Source organism: Arachis ipaensis, chromosome B7 (assembly GCF_059453495.1).
Source record: "Arachis ipaensis isolate K30076 ecotype BB chromosome B7, ASM5945349v1, whole genome shotgun sequence".
Lineage (NCBI taxonomy): Eukaryota > Viridiplantae > Streptophyta > Magnoliopsida > Fabales > Fabaceae > Arachis > Arachis ipaensis.
Genome location: NC_142442.1, coordinates 19,121,065 through 19,141,815, shown reverse-complemented (window position 1 = coordinate 19,141,815; position 20,751 = coordinate 19,121,065). Strand labels below are relative to the sequence as shown.

The 20,751-nt window shown below is 30.0% G+C and overlaps 2 protein-coding genes across 2 annotated transcripts; both read right to left on the bottom strand.

Moving 5' to 3' along the window:
* Nucleotides 1-6,885: 6,885 nt before the first annotated feature.
* On the bottom strand, nt 6,886-10,292 carry LOC107608332 (calcium uniporter protein 2, mitochondrial-like). The gene is made up of 2 exons (XM_016310151.3): nt 9,528-10,292; nt 6,886-7,359 (listed from the first exon to the last, which is right to left on the bottom strand). The coding sequence occupies exons 1-2, from the start codon at nt 10,101-10,103 to the stop codon at nt 6,886-6,888; spliced, it is 1,050 nt and encodes a 349-aa protein (XP_016165637.1). The 5' UTR covers nt 10,104-10,292.
* Nucleotides 10,293-14,070: 3,778 nt separating this feature from the next.
* On the bottom strand, nt 14,071-15,543 carry LOC107606828 (uncharacterized). Its single transcript, XM_016308842.1, has 2 exons — nt 15,383-15,543; nt 14,071-15,280 (listed from the first exon to the last, which is right to left on the bottom strand). Exons 1-2 carry the CDS (start codon nt 15,541-15,543, stop codon nt 14,071-14,073), a joined length of 1,371 nt encoding a protein of 456 aa, XP_016164328.1.
* Nucleotides 15,544-20,751: the final 5,208 nt, after the last annotated feature.

The following is a 20,751-nucleotide window of genomic DNA, read 5'->3' as shown; positions in this document are numbered from 1 at the left end:
AATTAGATACCAATCAGTAATTATATACAAAAATATCTCAAAATGTTTTTATTATACTATTATAAATGAGTTTGCTTATTCTACTAGGATAGATTTGATTATTCTGGTGACATTATTTAGTTAAAAAAATTAGAGTAATTAACCATTTCTGACCATGAAAGATTGAGGCGCTGACAATACTAACCATGACTAATTTAAATTAATTTTGTAACCATGAAAGATGTACTCCGTTTGACATTTCTAACCAAACGTCAATTTTTTAAATTTGCCATTAGTAAAGCTTCCTACGTGGCAAGTTTTCTTCCAACTTGACTTTCCAACATGGTATTACTGCCTAATTTTACCATAATGATCCTATGTTCTTCTTCTTCTTCATAAGTGTGTGGGTTATTTCAAAATCTAAAACGCTAGTTATGAAAGGTTGAGAATGTAGTTATAAAAGTAGAATATGAATTTATTATGATAGCTATCATGCTTCTTTTTCTCCGTTTATCATGCTTCTTCTGCGATTATGACAAGACTACGTTATCATGCTTTTTTTTTTCTGTGTTTATTATGAAAGTAGTTATAAAGATAGAAAAGATTAAGGGAGAAATTATAGAAATTAGGATTTGGATTTTGTCAATTGTTATAGGACTTGTGTTGTGCTTCCTTTCAATCATGTTTCTAGCATTTAAAATGTAGATCATTGAGGTTTGATTTGATTATATTCTTTTCTTGGGTTGATGTTGAATTGGAATGGAAAGGGGAATATGACGTTGAATCAGTTTCTGGTTTGTCAAAATATTTGTTAACAAAAGTAACCTGATAAGTATATATTTGTTGACATATCTAACCACGAAAAATTGAGAATTTGACAAAAGTAACCACTTAAAAATTCGAAATTTAACATAGTTGATTATATTTCATATCACAAACACTGATTTAACTTTGACATAACAATATATGAGTTGTGACAATTAACAGTTAATGAAAATTTGTGAATCGAATGAATGTAAATTTGACAAAAATAACCTTTAGATATTCAAAATTTGACATAGCTGCTTATATTTCAAATCACAAACTCTAATTTAACCTTGACATAGCAATATATATGTATGGTGATAATTACTAATTGAAAATTCTTGTACCAAATCAATGTGGGACAAAGCCATATATGTAATCATCTTCTATTAACATAGTAGACATATAAGTTCATGCTAATTCATCATAGTTGTTTGATGAGAATTAAGTAACAAAGCAAACCATGATTGATGTAACTCTAAACCAAAACACTATAAATAAGTTTCCAAAAAGATTGAAGTGCACATGGTCTATGTAACAGCCATATCTAAATACTACAACAAAAGTTCCTTAATCCAATTAATCTTAGGCCCTAACTAGGTGTGGAATTGCTACTGCCACTAGAGAGTCCAGTTGTTGATGCTCCAAGTCTTGGAGTCGGCATAAATTGCATGAATCTGGTGTTGTTGATGCTGCCAGTGCTGCCGGTGCTACATTTGGTGCTGCATCTGGGACTGCTGTCGGTGCTGCATCTAGGACTATTGCTGGTCCTGCTTCTTCGGCTAGCACAGGAAGACTAATTGGATGCTCAGTAAATATGTCCATCCGCCTATTATGATTTATGGCAGCTTCATACATCTTAACTTTATCAATGTCGGTCCTCAATAACTTCAACCCATTTTTGAGTTCCTTACCGGGTTTCAGCCAATAGTACTCATTCACAAGAGTATATTCAATATCCCTTAGGAGACCCTTGATGAAGAAGTTGTTTAGTGTGTCGACGTTAAAATCCTTCTAACTTCGTTGACATCACCTCCAACATATTCCACGTTTCCATCGCTGCATCTTACAAACCTTCCACCGTGGTGTATGAATAGAGTTATATGAGTTGTTGCTGCCATCTAACTAAATATGATACAATATTAAAACTCATGCTAGAATTAACATGATTAACTGCTAAAAATATTAAACCAAATATTCAATTAAAATAAAATAAAAATTAACATGCAAAAAGGCATACCTTTTTTTAATATTCTACTTGCTGCATGAGTTAGAATCAAGAGACACAGGATGAGTACACTTAGGAGCAAGAGCCGAGCAATACTCTCATGTTAGAAACGATGAAGAATTTCTATTATTTTCAATCAAATTCTTTGTTTGACCTTAATAATGTGATTACCAGTATATAGAAGTCAAGTTACATGTTACTAGCAAATGCAAATAAATAAACTAACAAGGCTTATGGGTATAGATTATACATGATTTAACCACAAATGTACCAATCCCTTAAATTAAGTCAATTTTTTTTTACATAAGTACTCATTTTTTGTTGTCACAAAAATGCTTTCTTTTGTGTCATGTGAACATAAGTTTCAAAGTTACATACTTACATGCATATTTGAAAATGTGATTGATAATTTAATTGTGCAGGCTCTAAGCTGCCGCATAGAATTAGTTAAAAATCTATTAATTTCTTAATGAATTTTAATCCTCAAATGATATGATAACTTATAAATGAAGTAATAACTAGTTCAGGAAGTCAAATCAATCCAATATATTAACAAAATATTAAACTTAAAGAAAACTGATAGGAAACATTGTTCACTAATACTTTGAGTACAAAATATATTTCACCAAAATTTCTTAAAAATAAATAAATAAAATAAATCCACTGGATTAGTTCATGCTTTTGACCAGATAAATTACCTAAGAATATATCATATTTTCCATTTTGAACAGGTTTTTTAAAGTCTTGAGAAGATACACATGCTGCTAATTGTATCACACCACAAATAACTATAGTTGTAAGAACCGGACCGGACCGGTTCGACCGGAAAACCGGTGGTCTGGCCGATTCGATTTATAGTTTGGACCGAATACGCAATTAAACCGGTAAGAACCGGACGATTCGTCAGAAATCGGCTAAAACCGGCCGGTTCGATACAAATGCGCGAACCGACCGGTCCTATGGTGCTCCCAGCATTTCACAGGTCTACGGTGCTCCAGCCGTCCAGCGCCTCATGGTAGGCTCGAACATTACTCCTATGCTCCTTTCCCTCGTAGATCTTCGGTGCTCCAGCAGTTGAATATTGATGCATGCTGCAGGACTCGAACTCATGTCTCTTTTGTTGCACTCAAGAAGGTATGCCACCAAGCTGCTTTGTCACTTTTATACTTTATGTGCTAGTTAATATATTATATATATATATATATATATATATATATATATATATATATATATATATATATATATATATATATACACATAATTGAATTGTTTTATATTTATTTAATTTAATTTTAGTTTTATACTCACCTTTTTTTAATATATAATTCTTTAGGATTTATACTATTATTAAAATGTTAGTTAATATATTTATTTTAAATTTTTTAAAATATTAAGTTAAGTAGTATGTCTTCGAAGATTTTGACTTAGGATTAATTAGTAGAGATATATAAGCATCACTATTAAATTTCACATAATAAATTGATAGAGGGACATAACGTATCCATGGTTTACTGTCGTGAAGGACCAAATTGATACTTTATTTTTTTCAAGGACTAATTAATCCAAAGTAAAAAATTTCAAGAACCTAATTATCACTTTATTAAATTTTTTACCATTTTTTATTTTTTATTCATGTGAAACCGGTTTTATCGGTTCAACCAGCGGTTTATCGGTTGAACCAATAAACCAATGAACCAGTAACTTGACCGGTTCGATCACCGGTTCGGTTCTTACAACTATGCAAATAACTAAATATTCCACCCTTCTAATTAAGATCATTAGGAACAAGACATTTCAAAGTGTATTCTTTTTAAACTAACAACAATCAATCAAGAACATTCTAAATAGGAATTAACAACAAACAAAAATTACTAAATTAACAATGAATAAAGTATTAAAATTAACAACTTAATCAGCAATCACCAACAATCAATAACCTAATTAGTAAAATCTTTGTCACATTTTCAAAGAAAATCATTAGTAAATTGGGAATTTTGCAATGGTAGCATTTTCCCTAACTTAAAAAACGAAAACAACAATGAAAAAGAGAAAGAGTAGAAGCAGGCACCAACCGAAACACGGGCAACGAGGGTGACGACGGGAAGGCGACGGCGAGTACTTTGAGTGCATGTAAACACGATAACGACGACTGAGACGGGACGTCCAAGTTCTGAATGCACGACACAGAGGACCTCCACAACGACGACTACACCAGCGACGCTCACAAACAATGAACGCTGGTGAAGAGCGACGACGTCTGTTGGGTTAGAAGAGGGTCGACATCACCATTGATGAAATCACCATTGATGAAGAACCTTTACTCTGCGTGCGAAACCCTTGGTGTTTCAATATGGTACAAGAGACTCTGAAGTGATTAGTTTAGTAACATATTATTTTATTATTAAATTCAAATAAAATAATGACACCTTGGATAATAAACGGCCACGTAGGAAGTCTTACTAACAGCAAATTTAAAAAATTGACGTTTGGTTAGAAATGTCAAACGGAGTACATCTTTCATGGTTACAAAGTTAATTTAAATTAGTCATGTTCAATATTGTCAACAACTCAATCTTTCATGGTCAGAAATAGCTAATTATTCAAAAAATTATGTGAATCAATGTATATATTGTACACAAATATATAGTGATTGAATCAATTTAGTAGTTAATTTTTTATTATACAGATAACATTGTTGTAATTTTAATATTTAGAGACAAGACAGTTAAAAATCTAAATTTTCTTTTTCTATTATTTAAACAGAGTCATTACTTAGGGATATCTCAAAGAGAGATTTCAACCGCTGCATAAGAAATTGAGATTGTTGCTAATAATTACTTGCATGTGTACAGTGTACTATCTTGGCAGCTAACAATGGTTATTCATGAAACACTACGCCTTTATCCAGCAGCACAATGTCCCAAAAGGTGTTGTAATTTTGAGTATGGCATTGACCTCACATACAGATCCAGAAATATGGGGATCTGATGCCTATAAATTCAAGCCAGAAAGGTTTGTCAATGGAGTCGGTGGTGCATGTAAATTGCCACACATGTACATGCCATTTGGATTTGGAGTTAGAGCGTGTCTTGGAAGAGATTTGGCTATGACTGAAATGAAGATGATGTTAGTCTTATTTTGTGTAACTTCACTTTCAGCATTTCTTCTAAGTATATTCATTCACCTGCTTTTAATGTTAAGATTTAGGAGTTAATTTAGGAATGGAGTGATTTTTTACTTTATCAAGTCAATTTTAGAATCATTGTTCATATTATTTACAAAAAATCATTGTCTACCTAATAAAATTGAATAAAAATTATTGAAAATGTTTGGTAACTAAAGAAAATTAGCCAAAACAGTCATAACTTGCTTTATTTAGCATTTATTAATTGTTGCGACAATTAATGAATACTAAATAAGACAAGTTCTTACTGTTTTTTTTTTTTTTTTGTCTTCTTAGCATTTTCTTATAAAACTTGTTAACAATAAAACGATTTTTTTAAAACCAATCAAATTAACACAACTAGATGGAGCATAAGAAAAATAACAAAACGGAAAATAGACAAAAAAAAACAATCATTCAAATTCTTTAATCATCTCCAATATTATCGTCAATAACTATAGAATCCGTACAACTCCACTAGTTACATCTCTTGATTCACATGGCGACGGCTTCGCAATATCTTCTATTTTATTTTGAAAAATCTTTTTGATTTCCTTGTAACCAAATATTCTGCACGACGAAAGAAAATATCACATTTAAAAAAAACGTTTAAAGCTAGAAGAATAGAATCGAAGGGTTTTCTTTAAAATAGCTTGATAATCCATAAGTTTCCATTTTGTTTTAAAATAATCATGGCTGTAATTGGTTGATCAATAAGATGTGTGAAATCAAGGAAAACATATTTTCTGCTTCAAACTACTGCAGGGAATATATTCTTTAACTATGAGATAAAATTTTCTTTCTTTTTATTATCTTATTGATTAATAGTCTGAGAAATATTTTTATGTATTAGATCATTATTGGGATAGTTATTATAATATTGGATTGGCATTGTTATATTATATATATTTAACATTATTTACTGAAATAATTAATTAAATTTTATGGTCTTTATTCATATGATTATAATTAAACTGGCTAAATGCAGGGCATGAGACACCCATCATTTCTGAAAATTGTCTGATTTTAGTTAGAAAATATATATATATATATTACTTGTATTAAACATTTAAATTATTCTTTCACTTTAGTCTATGACAATAACAAAAAAATATCGCACCGGTCCATAAATTTAGCTTAACAGAATTAGTTTGGTTCAACCTATATATTTAACTTTTACCTTTATAACCGAATTAATTCTGTTAAGATAAATTTTTTGGCCAGTATGAGACTTTTTTATTGTTATTATAGGCTAAGGTAAAAGAGTAGTTTAATAATTTAAACTAACTTTTTATTTAGATATCAAACACTATGCTTAAAAAATTATGTGGAATATATCATGCTCCTCATATTATACTCTTTTCTTTCCACTTGGTTTCTGATTTCTCAAACATTTCTATAAAGCATTCATAATAATCTATGCCATGTGCCTTATATATAAAAGTAAAAGTATGCCATAAACAAATGAAAAGGGGATGTAATATTTCCTTGGTAAGTAAAAAAGTACATAAAAAGTGACAATAAGTTCAAAATGATCATGGCTCATTACAAGTCACAAACCAAAACAAAAGTTAGAATAAGCTTTTCTTTTTTCCCCCTCCAACTTGGAAAACTGGGGAGAATAACGTTAAATTTATAATAACATTAAGAACAAAAAATGAGATGTGTAAAGTGTAAAGTATAAGGTTTAATTAATAATCACTATGTTTAATTAAGCCTCCTCCAGATCTAGATCCACGCCTAAACGATTCTTGAGTGTGGTTTTTGCATCTAAAGGTGTTTTGCATTTGCACCTAAGATCATTATACTTGTCAATATCAAAATTGTGCCTCTTATGAAGCTTCCTCTGCCTTGAAAGGAATAGCCTCTTCATGAAGTCTTGGTAAGTAGGGTCCCTTGAGGTGAATAGGAAGTAGGCATAGCCGATGATTAGGCCGGTCGACGTGGTGAAGAATGCGATCGGCTCCATGACGTCCCATGAGAATTCCCAGAATGTTAGCCGGAAGAAGAGGGAGACGGTGGCTATGCCGAATCCTAGGCCGCCCCAGAGGATGCGCCGGACTTGCTTGTGCGCCAAGACATCGAGCTCTTCTTTCTTCTCTTGAAGCCTCTTTAGTTCTTCCCTTCTAGGATCATTCTCAGAAGTTAATGCTAGTGGAACTGCACTTATAACCAGATCAACCACCTACACACTCATCAATGTTAATGCTTGTTCTAAAAATATTCATGATCACTGGTTTTTATTTATAATGTTTAGAAATTACCCATTACATCTCATTTGATCTTTCTTAAACAACATAAATGATACATTATTAGTCTTTTTAGGTCTATGGCCCTATGATTTCAATAGAGTACCGTTCACGAAAACATTGCATAGCTAATTGAGATTTTTGAAACTTGTATTGGCATCCAAACTTCCCAGCAGTTCAGAATTCCACATGAAACTTAAAATCTGAATCAATAATTGTTAGGACTTGGTTAGTATGGGATGTCTAAAATCTCACACCGCCTAGCATGAGATATTTGATGTTGTTTTTAAGAAGAGTAATTTTTTTTCCTTAACAACTCAGCACCATAGAAAAAACTATTAAGGTGATTTGTATATTATGGAGTGTCTAAAGTCGAATATGGAATAAACTGAAATCCCAGTTGAGTACTTTTATTTTTTATGATTAAAATATAATTTTTTACATAACAAAATTAATTAAATTAAAACAAAAAATTAATGGTCAAGTGGGATACGATTAATCATTCAAGATCTATTAAGATGTGCTATAATTTGCTCTTCATACTGCTAGTGCTAACAACTATGAAGCTTGCGTTTAGATATATGCTGTATTTAGGACAGAATTACAAAAAAACAAATTGCGGAGACAAATATTTTCAGTATTCAGTTTTAGAAAATATAGAAATAATATAAATTTCAGTTTTTGAAATAAAAAAATTGCATTTTTGTCTCTGTTTCATTACCAAACAAATTTCTGTATTTCTATACTTGTATTTTTTATTTTATATATAATTTCTGGCCTAAAGTTAAACTTCCATAAAGAAAAAATCAAACGCCATATATATTATTAATGAGAAGAGAACCATAAGTATTGATTATTTTTTGCTATCGATTATTTAAAGAATAAAGTATCGTTTTTGTCCCAACGTTTGGGATAAGTTCCAAAATTGTATCTAACGTTTAAATCGTTCTATACTCCTATTTAAGTCTCTAAGGTTTTAAAATTAGCTCAATGTAGGGATCTGTTAACAAAATTGACGCGGAACAAAAATGATACGATTTTGAAACGTTAGGAACTTAAATAGGACGAAAATGTTGGGGACAAAAACGATACATAAAAATAAATTTTAATTTTATCCTTCAATAATATCAATTTTTTACCGTAAATAGTTATTCAATTATTTTTTAACCACATCTAAGTAAATTAAACTTAATCACATTACTTTTATTCTAAATAAATTTATTTTTTTATAATTTTACTCTTAAATAGAATGACTAGTACATAAACTTGCCAAAAAGAAAAAAATGATACATATACAATAAGGTATAAATTGTACTTTTCATCTCTAATGTATCAATTTTCTAATATTTAAGAGAAAAAATCTTTAAAAATAAAATTATAAAAAATTAAATTTATTTAAATGAAAGTAATGTGATTAAATATAATTTACTTAGATGTGATTAAAAAATAATTGAATAACTATATACCGTAAAAAATTGATATTATTGAAGGATAAAATCAAAATTTATTTCTATGTATAGTTTTTGTCCCAACGTTTTCGTTCTATTTACGTTCCTAACATTTTAAAATCGTCTCAATTCAACATTGAGTCAATTTTAAAATGTAGGACGATTTGTACGTTAGGGACAACCTTGAGACTTATCTCAAATATTAAAGACAAAAATGATACTTTACTCATATTTAAAAATATAGGTTAAAGTGTAAAGAAATTGAATTTATAATTAATTGTACAATAAATTGTAATAACACTCTAACTTTTTTTTTTTCATTATTTAGTGTGTCAAACAAATGAGTTGTAAGAGTGAAGGGTAGATAAATTATTGGACTTTGAAAATCAGGTATTTGGCAACATATAATGGGTAGACGAAACGTGCTTTGAACATACAATTGTCTAACCGATTAAGTTTTTTAGACAAGGAATTTTAAAAATTGTGAAGAAATTTATAATCAGTTAAGGTTTTTGGACAAGTAATTTTAAAATTTTTAGTATTCAATTATTGTTACCAAAAAAAAAAAGAATTTTAGCATAAAGTAAAACAATCTTATTATAAAGCAACCAACAAGAAAAAGAAAAAAAAAAGTGAAAAGGAATAGAAGAAATGACCTTATCAGGGTGCAGATAGACCTTGTTCCTAAAGAGAAGAATAACACCAGCTTCATCAAGAACCTTAGCAAACGCCATAGCCTCTTCTTTATTCCTTACAACTCCCATGCTTTCACATGCTTCAATAAGTTCATTGTACGGAATAACTTCCTTCCCATCACTTCCAAGCTTCAGCTTTAGATTCTCCACATTCACTAGCCTCATTAACTTCTTCGCCTCAGCGTATGATAAACTATTTGTCCCTTCTATTTTCCCATAAGAAGAAGATGGAGAATTTGAATTATTAATGCCCCCATTGTTAAAAGGAGATGAAACCCAAGTTGATGAACACACACCCCTCTTATTATTCATTCGGTTCAGAAAAACAGATATAGAACCAACACCAACACCTCTTCCTCCTTCTCCATTATTATTCCTCTTTCTTCCATCATCAGCAAAACCTTTCAAACCGAACAATGGAGTGTGATCAAAAGGTTGATGAGCCTTTCCACCATAGCCATGGCTACTTCCAATATTTAAAGTAGCACATACCCTTTGCCTCAACAATGACCCTACACACCACCCTCTACTCCACATTTTGATTCAAAACAAATAACCAGAAACCAAAAGAACTTAACTTTATGTGAGAAAACACAAATATGAACGGGAAAAAACACAACCCAGTATTGGTATCACCGTGAAAATCTCATATAACCGCACCCCATATTAAAGCAGAAAGGAAGCAACTTGGGGAAGAAAAAAAAAAGGTTCACGGTTGAAATTGGCAACAATGTGTAATGGGATATAGTTTATAATTAGAAGGAGAAGGAAGTGGATTCGATATTACAAATAAGAAAATACAAAATCTTTTTATTTAAGTGTGCATTCATTGTCACTAAGAATTGAAAAAAAAAAGGATAAAATAATAAAAAGGAAATGAGGAAAGTGTGCCAGGAAAGTGTGGCAAACAAAACGGGGAAGAAAAGAAGACCAAAGAAAGAACTAAAAATAGGAAAAACCAAAAGCAAAGCATTCGCATTACATTGAGATTAAGAAAGAAGAAGAATAGAGAGAGATGTTGACGAAGCCACTAAGGAAAAGGGACCCACTAAGTTCCCGTGTTTATAGCTGAACATTAATTCTTCCTTTCTATGTAGTGCCTTGGTAGTTAAATAACGGTTTTTCACTTCTTTTCTCTTCCTCTTTTTGGATATAATACGTTAGTTTTATCTGATACAGATTATTCAAGTAGAATTCAGTTTGAGTTTTGGACAAAATTTAATGACAAAGTTGGAGGTTAGAAATGTGGAGAATTTTGTTTGAAGAGAAATTATATATGAATTTAATTTTAATAACAATCCAAAATAATTTTGTACATGTAATAATGGGTTATATATGTAAAATATATTTCTTAAATTTAATTATGATAAAAAAAAAAGGGAAGAATGTGTCTGGATAGAGTTTGTATTACCAAAAATTATGATAGTTTGATTTAAATTTTGATAAATAATTTTATTGTCGGAAATTAAATTTGACAACTTTTAAGTTATCTTTCTTGTAAATTTTTTAGCTCTAATTTATTTTTTATTTTTATTATATTATATAAAATATAATCAACCAATAAAAATGCAATTCGAGGAAAATGGATAAATTCTAAAAAAATAAAAAGTATGAAAATGTTAGAATAATTTGTTTCTAATTTCTATTTAGGCATCCATACTATATATAATATCTATACTATATATAATAGAAATGTAATAAAAAGGATCAGTGTCTAATTTCTTTCCTAAAATACCCTTCCTTATATATAATTTATAAAAAAATATTTTGTTTTGCTACTTACAATACTTGAACCCAAAATCTCTTATTTAGGTTATGAAAAAATTTAGGTAACTAACATTTTTTTCAACTAATTTTTTAACAAATTAATCAATTTTATAATAAAAAATATTTAAAATTAAATAAAAATAAACATCTTAAATTATTTAAAAAGAATTAAAATTTAACAAAAAAAATATTAAAAATCATTTAAAAAAATCTGAATTTGTGAGAAGCTCATCAGCTAGAGGCAAGAACAATATATTCGACACGTGAGGAGTACAACAAGGCCCCTGATAAAAAAAACTCTAACTCGGCCCTGACAAAAAAAAAACCCAACCCGGTCCTTTACAATTACTTCGAAAGGACAACGAGGCTCTGTACCAAAAAAAAATTATCAGGGGCCGGATTGAGTGTTTTTTTTTTTGGGCCTCGTTGTCTTTTCGAGATAATTGTCAGGAGCCGGATGGGGTATTCACTCAAAAAAAATCATCTACAAATATATCAATTAGATGAAGAACAAAGAAAGAAAAAAAGGAGGAGGAGAAGAACGCAACGACAGAAGACCGATTGTAGTGTGGTGACAGAAGCAGCCATGCGGAGGAGTGTTGCCGTTGAAAAAAATAAAAGTCGTGAAATAGGAAAGGAAAGGAAGATAGTAATAATGAGTTTTGGAGTAATAATTGACTGTAGACTAATACTCCAATTAGTTACCTAGCGTCAATAATAAATCGAGAAAGTTTAAACAGTGGGTCAAATATCTAGCATACAAAAATAACAAAAAAATTTATAAATATATCAAAGTATATAAAAATTAATAACATGAAAATATTAAATATTAAATAATTATTTATTTATTATAAATATTGATATATTAATAAGTAATAACGTAATTATTAATTTACCTTTTTATAAAGTAATAATAATAATAATAATAATAATAATAATAATAATAATAATAAATAAGATTAATCAAGATAATTAAGATGATAAACAAATTATCTTTTAATTAATAATAAAAATGAAACATATTCTTTTATGAATTATGTACAATAAATGATATTTTAGAAGAAAAAATTATACACCAAATTACTCATATCCTTATTATATATTTTATAGATTATTTATTCAATTATTTAATAAAAGAAAGACCAAAAATTAATTTTAAATAATAAGAATAATAAAATTAGTTACTTAGATAGATAAAAATATAAAATGTGTTATTATTTCAATTAATTTTTAAATACTTTTTAATCAAATTTATGTTTGATAAGTAATTATTAAAATAAATGTTTAGTATAAATTTCTTCAGTTTACTAGTAAATATTAAGGTTGAGTAGAAAAAAAATTTAAAGATATAAACTAAATAAATTTATTTATTAAATAATGCTATAATAATATTTTTTATTAAGTTAATTTAATATATACTTTTATCTTATACTTTTAGATACAAATTAGAGTTTATTTTTGATATACTGACAATGTAAAATATTTTACATAATAATTATCTAATTATATTTATTTTTTTGGATAATTATTTACGTAATATAATTAATATAAAAGATAGTTATTTTTTATAATATGGTATTATATAATTAGATACATATATAAAATTATTTTATACTAACTATGTATCAAAATTTAATTCTAAAAATTAAAAAATATATATAAAATAAATATTTTAACACAAAATTTAATAAATATTTTTTTAATAATAAAAAATATAATTTTTTAATAGACACGTATATATTTATACATATACTTTCTTACATTTTTAAAATATTAGCATGCGCATTTGCTCCCACAAAATAGAGTGTAGATCGGTCTCTGCCTAGCATGAATAGTAAGTTATATATCACTTCTCATCATCTTAACCAATTTGAGTTTTGTTAATTTTATACGCAATAAATAAAAGAGTTAATAATTAATAAACAAGTTAGTATATATCTATTGATACACTAATTTCTTTTAAGAGAATTTTTTTTTTTACTCTTAAATTTAAATTCAAGAGTAGTTTTATGTTAAATTATTATTTCACACGTGAATAATAAGTTAAATAAAAAGATGAATTAATAACTTTCAAATTCAATCCACGGATTAATTTAAAATGAACAGGTAATTGGCAGTTTCACGTGGAGAGCAAAATCAATAGCTAGGTAATAAATATTTTTATTTTGATAATATCAAAATAGGTAAATTAGTACGTAATATATATGTAGTCTTTCTCAAACAAAGTTTTTTGGTGACTTTTCTCAAACAAAGTTGATGATGTAGGTTGGGCTCCAAAAAGTTTATTGCTCCTAAGTCATATCCGCGACATGTGTCTTGTGCCAAAATCAAAGTTTGATTCCAAACAGTATTTAATCATTTAATGCAGTTGAGTTTTTCTTTTTATTTAATTTTGAGTAATCCTAAATAGGTCCCAAGGATTGTGCCATCAGATAGAATTATTCTCAAAAAAAATAATTAGAAATTTGACTCTAACTTTTTTTATTATAAGTCAGATACGTCCCTAATAAAAATTAACAAAAAAGTTTTACGTAGAGGTTACTGATCTAACGTATTCGATTAAATGATACGTTTTTTCTAGATATTTTGGTTTATGTCAGGGGCGGAGTTAGACTAACTATTTAAGAGGCGGTGTTATATTTTATATTACTATTTCTATTGATAAAATAAAAAAAAATATATAATCTCAATCAAAGTAAGACAATAATATATAAAAATTACTACTTACAGTTTTGTATCATGAAAAGGTTATTCGACGTTTTTTTCTATTTTTAAAATTATCTATAATTGAATTTGTGTTGAAAATAGCTGCTAATTCTTTTTCTATATAGATGACCAAATTGTCTGCAAGAAATTCATCAGCCATCTTACTTCGGAGTCTTGTCTTAACAATTTTCATTGTTGAAAAAGCTCTTTCTGTTGTTGCTGTAGACACTGGTAGAGTCAAAACAAGACGTATTAATCTATCAACCATGTGATAAGTTCTTGATTTTCCCGTTTCTTGTAACTTGTTGCACAATTCAGAAAGTGTATCAATGCCTTTCAAATGATTTGGTATATCATGCTGATAATGTTGCAACTGAGATTTCAAAATATTTAGCTCATTAGAAGGAAAGTCAAGGGGATAAAACTTCTCTGCTAACTTGCTAATTTCTTCAATATTAAATAATTTGAAATTGTCCTTAGGATCCAAAGCACAACTCAAAGTCAAAAGCTCTATTGTTTGCTCATTAAATCTACTATTCAATTCTTGTATTTGAAAGTCAATTGTTGCCAAAAATACATCTATTCGATAATGATGCTCAACTGTCACACTTGGTTGACGAGATCGACCTCTTCCAAAAACATATTGTGCACTCATATTAGGGACTTCAATTTCATGTTTTTCACAAAAATCTTTAACATTTGCAAGAAAATTGCACCATCCACCATCTCTTAATTGTTGAAGAAGTAACTTTGATGTAGAAACAATATGCATTGCATTAAGAATATCTTGAGATTGTTGTTGCAGTGTTTGGCAAAGAACATTAGTGATTTCCATAATCTCTTTCATCAAGTGCAAAGTGAAAACAAATTCAAATGACAATAATATTTTACTAACACCATAAGTCTCACCTCTTTGTGCATAAGTTGTCCCGTCTTCAATGATATTATTGAGAACAATATTGGTAGCAGTAAACATTTTTACCAAACTGCAAATAGAATTAAAGTGAGAGCTCCATCGAGTATCCCCAACTCTTTGTAAAGTGCTTATTTGATTCGCACCTTTGCCTGTTTCTAATTCATTTTGAGCAACCAAGTTTGCATTTTCAATTGCTTGAGCTTCTTGTAATTGATCATGTCTTTTTGAAGAAGCACTAACAATAGTGACAATAGAGTTTAATTGAGTAAAAAATTCATGAATTTGAAGTACCTCTCTTGAAGCTACCACCAATGCTAATTGTAACCTATGAGCAAAACAATGCACATATTATGCTTGTGGAGAATCTTTAAGAAACAAAGTTTGCAAACCATTCCACTCACTTCGCATGTTGCTAGCACCATCATACCCTTGACCCCTGATATTTTCAACTTGGAGATTATAATGAGAAAGGACAGAAATCAATTCTTTCTTTAAAGTTGTTGCATAAGTATCAGTGACATGCACAACATCAAAGAATCTCTCTTTAACAAAACCATCTAGAGTAACAAATCTCAAAACAATGGCCATTTACTCCTTTTTAGATTCATCTCTAACTTCATCAACAATAATACAAAATTTGGCATCTCCAATCTCTTCTCTAATTGAATTTCTCACCTTAGTAGCAAGAATATGTAGAATTTCTTTTTGGACATCATTTGAAGTATACTTAACATTTTTTGGAGCATTTTCCAAAACATTCTTTTTCACTCTTTCATTGTAAGATCCCAAAAATTTCAACATTTCCAAAAAGTTACCTCTGTTGCTTGAACTTTGGCTTTCATCATGTCCTCTGTATGCACAACCTTGAAATGTCAACCATCTAATGCAATCTATAGATGCTCCTAGTCAAATTCGATTCTTTTCAAACTCTTCTGATGTTTGCTTATGAAGAAGTCTGTCAATATGTTGTGATTATTTCATCAAATCATCACATGATTTCAGCCCCTTATGATGGAATGAGTTAGGACCTTTGCCAATGTGATTCAAAAGAGCACATTCTTTTCCATTATTTACTTTCTTCCAATTCCTGAAACCATTCTCAATAAAAGCATTTGAACCCGTATTGATTTAAGGTTCCTTAGCAAAAAGAAAGCACAGAAAACAATATATAGCATCATCTTCTATAGAATATTCTAACAAAGATGGGAACAATTTAAACCATGAAGCTTGAAAGCGACGATGACTTTTATCACCAGAAAATGGATAATTATCAAGAATTGGTTGATTTGGCCCAACTTTAATATAAGCTCGACGGATTTCATCTCTTTTATTTGGAGGAAACTTCCAAATCATTGGTCGCATTCCAGGATCTCTTTCCAAACGAAAAACATCCAGTTGATTTGGAAGAAGTCGTGGACGCTTTGAGCTATTCAATGAAGAAATGAAGTAATGAAATTTGATGACCCCTCAAGTATTGGAGTAGTAATAGTAGAAACATCTTCATTTTCTTGATCTTTTCTTTTAAAAAATGTATCAATGGTTTTGAACTTACTCATAATTCAAATGGCCAAATAAGTTCCTATAATTAAAAATATATTTAGTAAAAAGTGTAAATTACAGTCTAAATCTTCATAAAATATAAAAATTATATTTCAATTTAAAATAAAATATTAAAATTCAGAACAATAATACTAACATCCTAGTATAAATAATATAAAATTATAATTAAATAGTTAACTAATAAAAAAAACTAAATATATAAACTAACATATAATAACATAAACTTAATTAACAAATAATAATAAATTAACTAATTAAGTAAATAACTAAATATATAAAAAAGAATAAAAATAGAATCTTTTTTGAGAAAGAGGAGTGAAAAATCACTTGTTAAACTACTATCTTTTTTTTAATCTGCAAAAAATAAAAAAATAAGAGTCAAAGAGGTAAAACTGTAAAAGATAAGAAGATTAAAGAGATAAAGAAGAAGAAGAATAGGAAAAGTTGTTACCTAAAATTTTGGAAAGCCAAAGCGAGAAGGGGGAGAGGGAGAGACTGGTTGTATGCTGGGAAATAAAAAAAGGGGATGGAAAAACTGACGTTGGAAAATAAAAAAAGGGATAGGGGTTGGGAAATAAAAAAAGGATAGGGAATGGGCTATTGGGTTGGGTTTTTTTGTAGGAATTAAAAGGGGGTTGGAAAAGATAGAACAAAAAGAGAGGGGGGTTGGGAAATAAAGAAAGGGGGGACCAGACTAATTTTTTTTTTTTAATAAAAACTAAAATTTTGGGGGGGCATTTCTCCCTTTACTTATATGTACCTGCGCTCCTGGTTTATGTATAAACTAGATAAAACGATTGTTTCTGTTGAAACCAAAATGTCGTTATTTTAAAAAGGACAATTTCGTCCTCAAAAAGTTCACCGTTTTAAAGGAGCGACGGTGCACATTAGTACCAGATTGACCAATCTAATGTTCTTGGCAGAGTAGGAGGGATCGGAGATCCATCATGAAAGTGAGAATTTTGTACGATCCAGCGACAATTGTTGACGTTCTCAACGCCAACCAGCTTCACCTCATGCGCATGGTAGAATCCTCCCTCAAATTGCTATACAGAACGCGAATTGACACTGCATCAGACTTCCCCGCCATGATCAACAACACGATTCAGTAGGCCGTAGCTACCAATCACAATGTGCACACTCTGTTTGTCATAATGCCCGTGTACATTCACTTCGATCCAATTGCAAAAGAAAAACGAAAAAAATATGAAATTCTATTCTAGGGTTTATCGTTGAAAATTGGATTTTTTTTTTAATCTGAAAGATAGAATGAGAGTCAAATTTGGAAATTAAGTGAGCAAAGGAGGAGAAGGCATTGAAGAAGAGGTGGAAGGTTGGAGGCTACCATGCTCTCGGTGCAAGCGACGTTTCACGCCTCTGGAAACTCTTTTGGAGATGAAATTGTCCTCCATAAAACGAAGACGTTTTGGTTTCAACAGAAATAAGTCGTGTTGTCCAACTTGTATAGGGACCAAAATGTCCAAAAGGTCGGATACGTCAGATCGTTAATTTCTGCGTAGGATTTTTCTATTGGTCTTTACCAGGTCAAACGGGACTTAAAATGCATTTGGCTTATAATAAAAAAAGTTGGTGTCAAATTCCTAATTAATTTGTTTTGGAGACAAATTTATCTGGATCTATTTGAGATATTATTCATTAATTTTTTATCCCTAATGCTAAAATGTCACCAGGAATAGACCCACATATGAACTAATGTCTAGCTTGAGCATCAATTTTGATAAGTCGAGCCTAATTCCAGTCAACTGTGAGAAGAATTGGGTGACGACTATGTGTGGTTTGTTGGGCTGTGCCGAGGCGACATTACCTATCAGATACTTAGGTATTTCTCTTGGAGCTAATCCTCGGTTGGTGAAGACCTGGAAACCAATCATAGACAAGGTGGAAGACAAGCTCAGCCTATGGAAAGCTAGGTCTCTCAATAAAGCGGGTAAGTTGGTCCTAATAAAGTCTGTTCTCAACAGTCTGCCGGTTTACTACTTGAGCCTATATAAGATGCCAAAAGCGTTTGCGAAAAAGTTAATTGGACTTCAGAGAAGATTCTTGTGGAGTAAAGAAGATGGGAATAATGGTATACCACTGGTGAAATGGGAGGTAGTTCAAGCTCTAAAGAAGCTAGGAGGCTTGGGGGTGGGAGATGCTCTACTTAGAAATTCATCGCTGCTATTCAAGTGGTGGTGGCGCTTCTCAAAGGAGGAATGCCCACTGTGGAAGAAGGTTGTATGTTCTTGTAATCAGTTGGACCCAACTGTAATGTTGTCCAGCCAAACTTTGCCATCAAGAGGGGGTCCGTGGAAAGATATCTTCTGCCAGCTTAATATTAAGTAACAACAGGTAAGAGACATGATGATAAGTGGTTTGGCTATGGAGGTGAGAAACGGCAGGAGAACTCATTTTTGGGAGGATACTTGGGTACAAGGTGACTCTTTAAAAGATAGTTTTTCGAGACTCTTCTCTGTTTCAAATCAACAAGGATTCGTAATAGAGGACTGTGGGTTCTGGGATGGGTTAGAGTGGGTTTGGAACTTCCAATGGAGAAGAGAACTTTTCCAATGGGAGTTAGAGTTGCTCAATCAGCTCCATGACAGGTTACGGATTGTTAGATTATCGAGTGATAGAGAGGACTCAGTTGTATGGAAATTTGACAAAAAATGTATTTTTTCTACTAATTCTTTTGTGCAGGTGATATAGAAAGAGACTCTTTCGGAGGATATCACGAGTTACAGTTTCACTAATTCGATTTGGAGAGGCTTGGTTCCTCCAAGAGTTGAACTTTTTGCATAGTTTATTTTAGTAGGCAGGGTCAACACAAAGGAGAGGCCGAGTAGACTGGGCATTATTAATAATAATGACAATATATGTGTATTGTGTAAAAAGGCTATATAATTTGTACATCATTTATTTGTTGCCTGTGAGTTTACTTGGCAGGTGTGGAGTGCTTGGTTGAAATATGCTGATAGAGCATGAGTCATTCCAGGATCCGTTAAAGAGTTCTTCGAGAGTTGGACTGGAGTAGCAGGTGGAAAGATGGAGCAAAAGAAATGCTTAATAGGCTTCTTTGCGGTTATCTGGAACATTTGGGTGGAGCGAAACAGAAGTGTATTTGAGAGATCAGAGACAAGTGTTGAAGGTGTACAGATTATGTCATTTTCGAGTTATAGGGAATGGTGTGGAGTTGATCCATTTGGTTGTTGATAGCAATGCCAGAGATGACAACAGATTATCTTTATTATTTGTGTTTATGTCTTGTTTTTAGTGTCATTCGATCTTTACTGCTCCATTTCATTGTGTCGAGCTCCCTTTGTTCAAAAAAAAAAAAAAGTTGTGGGGACATTTACCCCATTGAATTATAGAAAAAATAATAATAAGTAAACATAGAAGTATATAATGGCCATTGTGTCATTGAATTTGTCCCATATTTAAATTTTTTATTTATGTATGATAAAAATTTATGTTCTTAAATATCAATACAATAAAAAAAACTATATATAAATTTAATCTATTGAAACTATAATAATAATATCAATATCAATAATAATAATAATTCAATTAGTTAATTATACAAAACCAAACTTAAATTTTTAAATAGGGTAAAGTATATTTTTTGTCTCTGAAGTTTGGTAAAAATTTTAAAAATATCCCTAAATTTTATTTTGTTTTAATTTTGTCCCAAAAGTTTTCGATTTGCATCAAATATACCCTTAACGGCTAAATTTTCAAAAAAATTAAGACCAATCTAATAATAATGAATGAAAATTATGCTTGTTTTGCTTGTGTTGAAGGTTGTTGTTATGAAATTGTTGTTGAGTTAGTCTTAAAATTTTTTGAAAAATTAGCCGTCCGGGGTATATTTGATGCAAATCGAAAACTTTTGGGATAAAATTGAAACAAAATAAAACTTAGGGATATTTTTGAAATTTTTGTCAAACTTTAAGAACAAAAAATATACTTTACCCTTTTAAATATAAATAATATTATTAGTATTTAATAGTTTTTTTAAAGTTAATTGAGATAATATTATATATTATTTATTTATTTTCATTATTTTATTTAATTTAGTTTTGGCTTTATATATAATATTTTTTTTGTCAAACAAACATCTACCATAAATATGATAGGATTTTAACTTTACAATTAAATAGAAAAAATTATTAAATAATTATTTAATAAAAAAATAAAGAGATATTATATATAAACAAAATTATACGTAGCTATTAA

What these genes read in the sequence shown, in the direction of transcription:
- LOC107608332 (XM_016310151.3), bottom strand. Translation starts at nt 10,103, where the DNA reads ATGTGGAGTAGAGGGTGGTGTGTAGGGTCATTGTTGAGGCAAAGGGTA. An exon ending in TCTATCTGCACCCTGATAAG is followed by an intron (nt 7,360 to 9,527) that starts GTCATTTCTTCT and finishes ATGAGTGTGTAG; the next exon opens with GTGGTTGATCTGGTTATAAG.
- LOC107606828 (XM_016308842.1), bottom strand. Translation starts at nt 15,543, where the DNA reads ATGGCCATTGTTTTGAGATTTGTTACTCTAGATGGTTTTGTTAAAGAG. An exon ending in GAAAATATCAGGGGTCAAGG is followed by an intron (nt 15,281 to 15,382) that starts GTATGATGGTGC and finishes TTTTGCTCATAG; the next exon opens with GTTACAATTAGCATTGGTGG.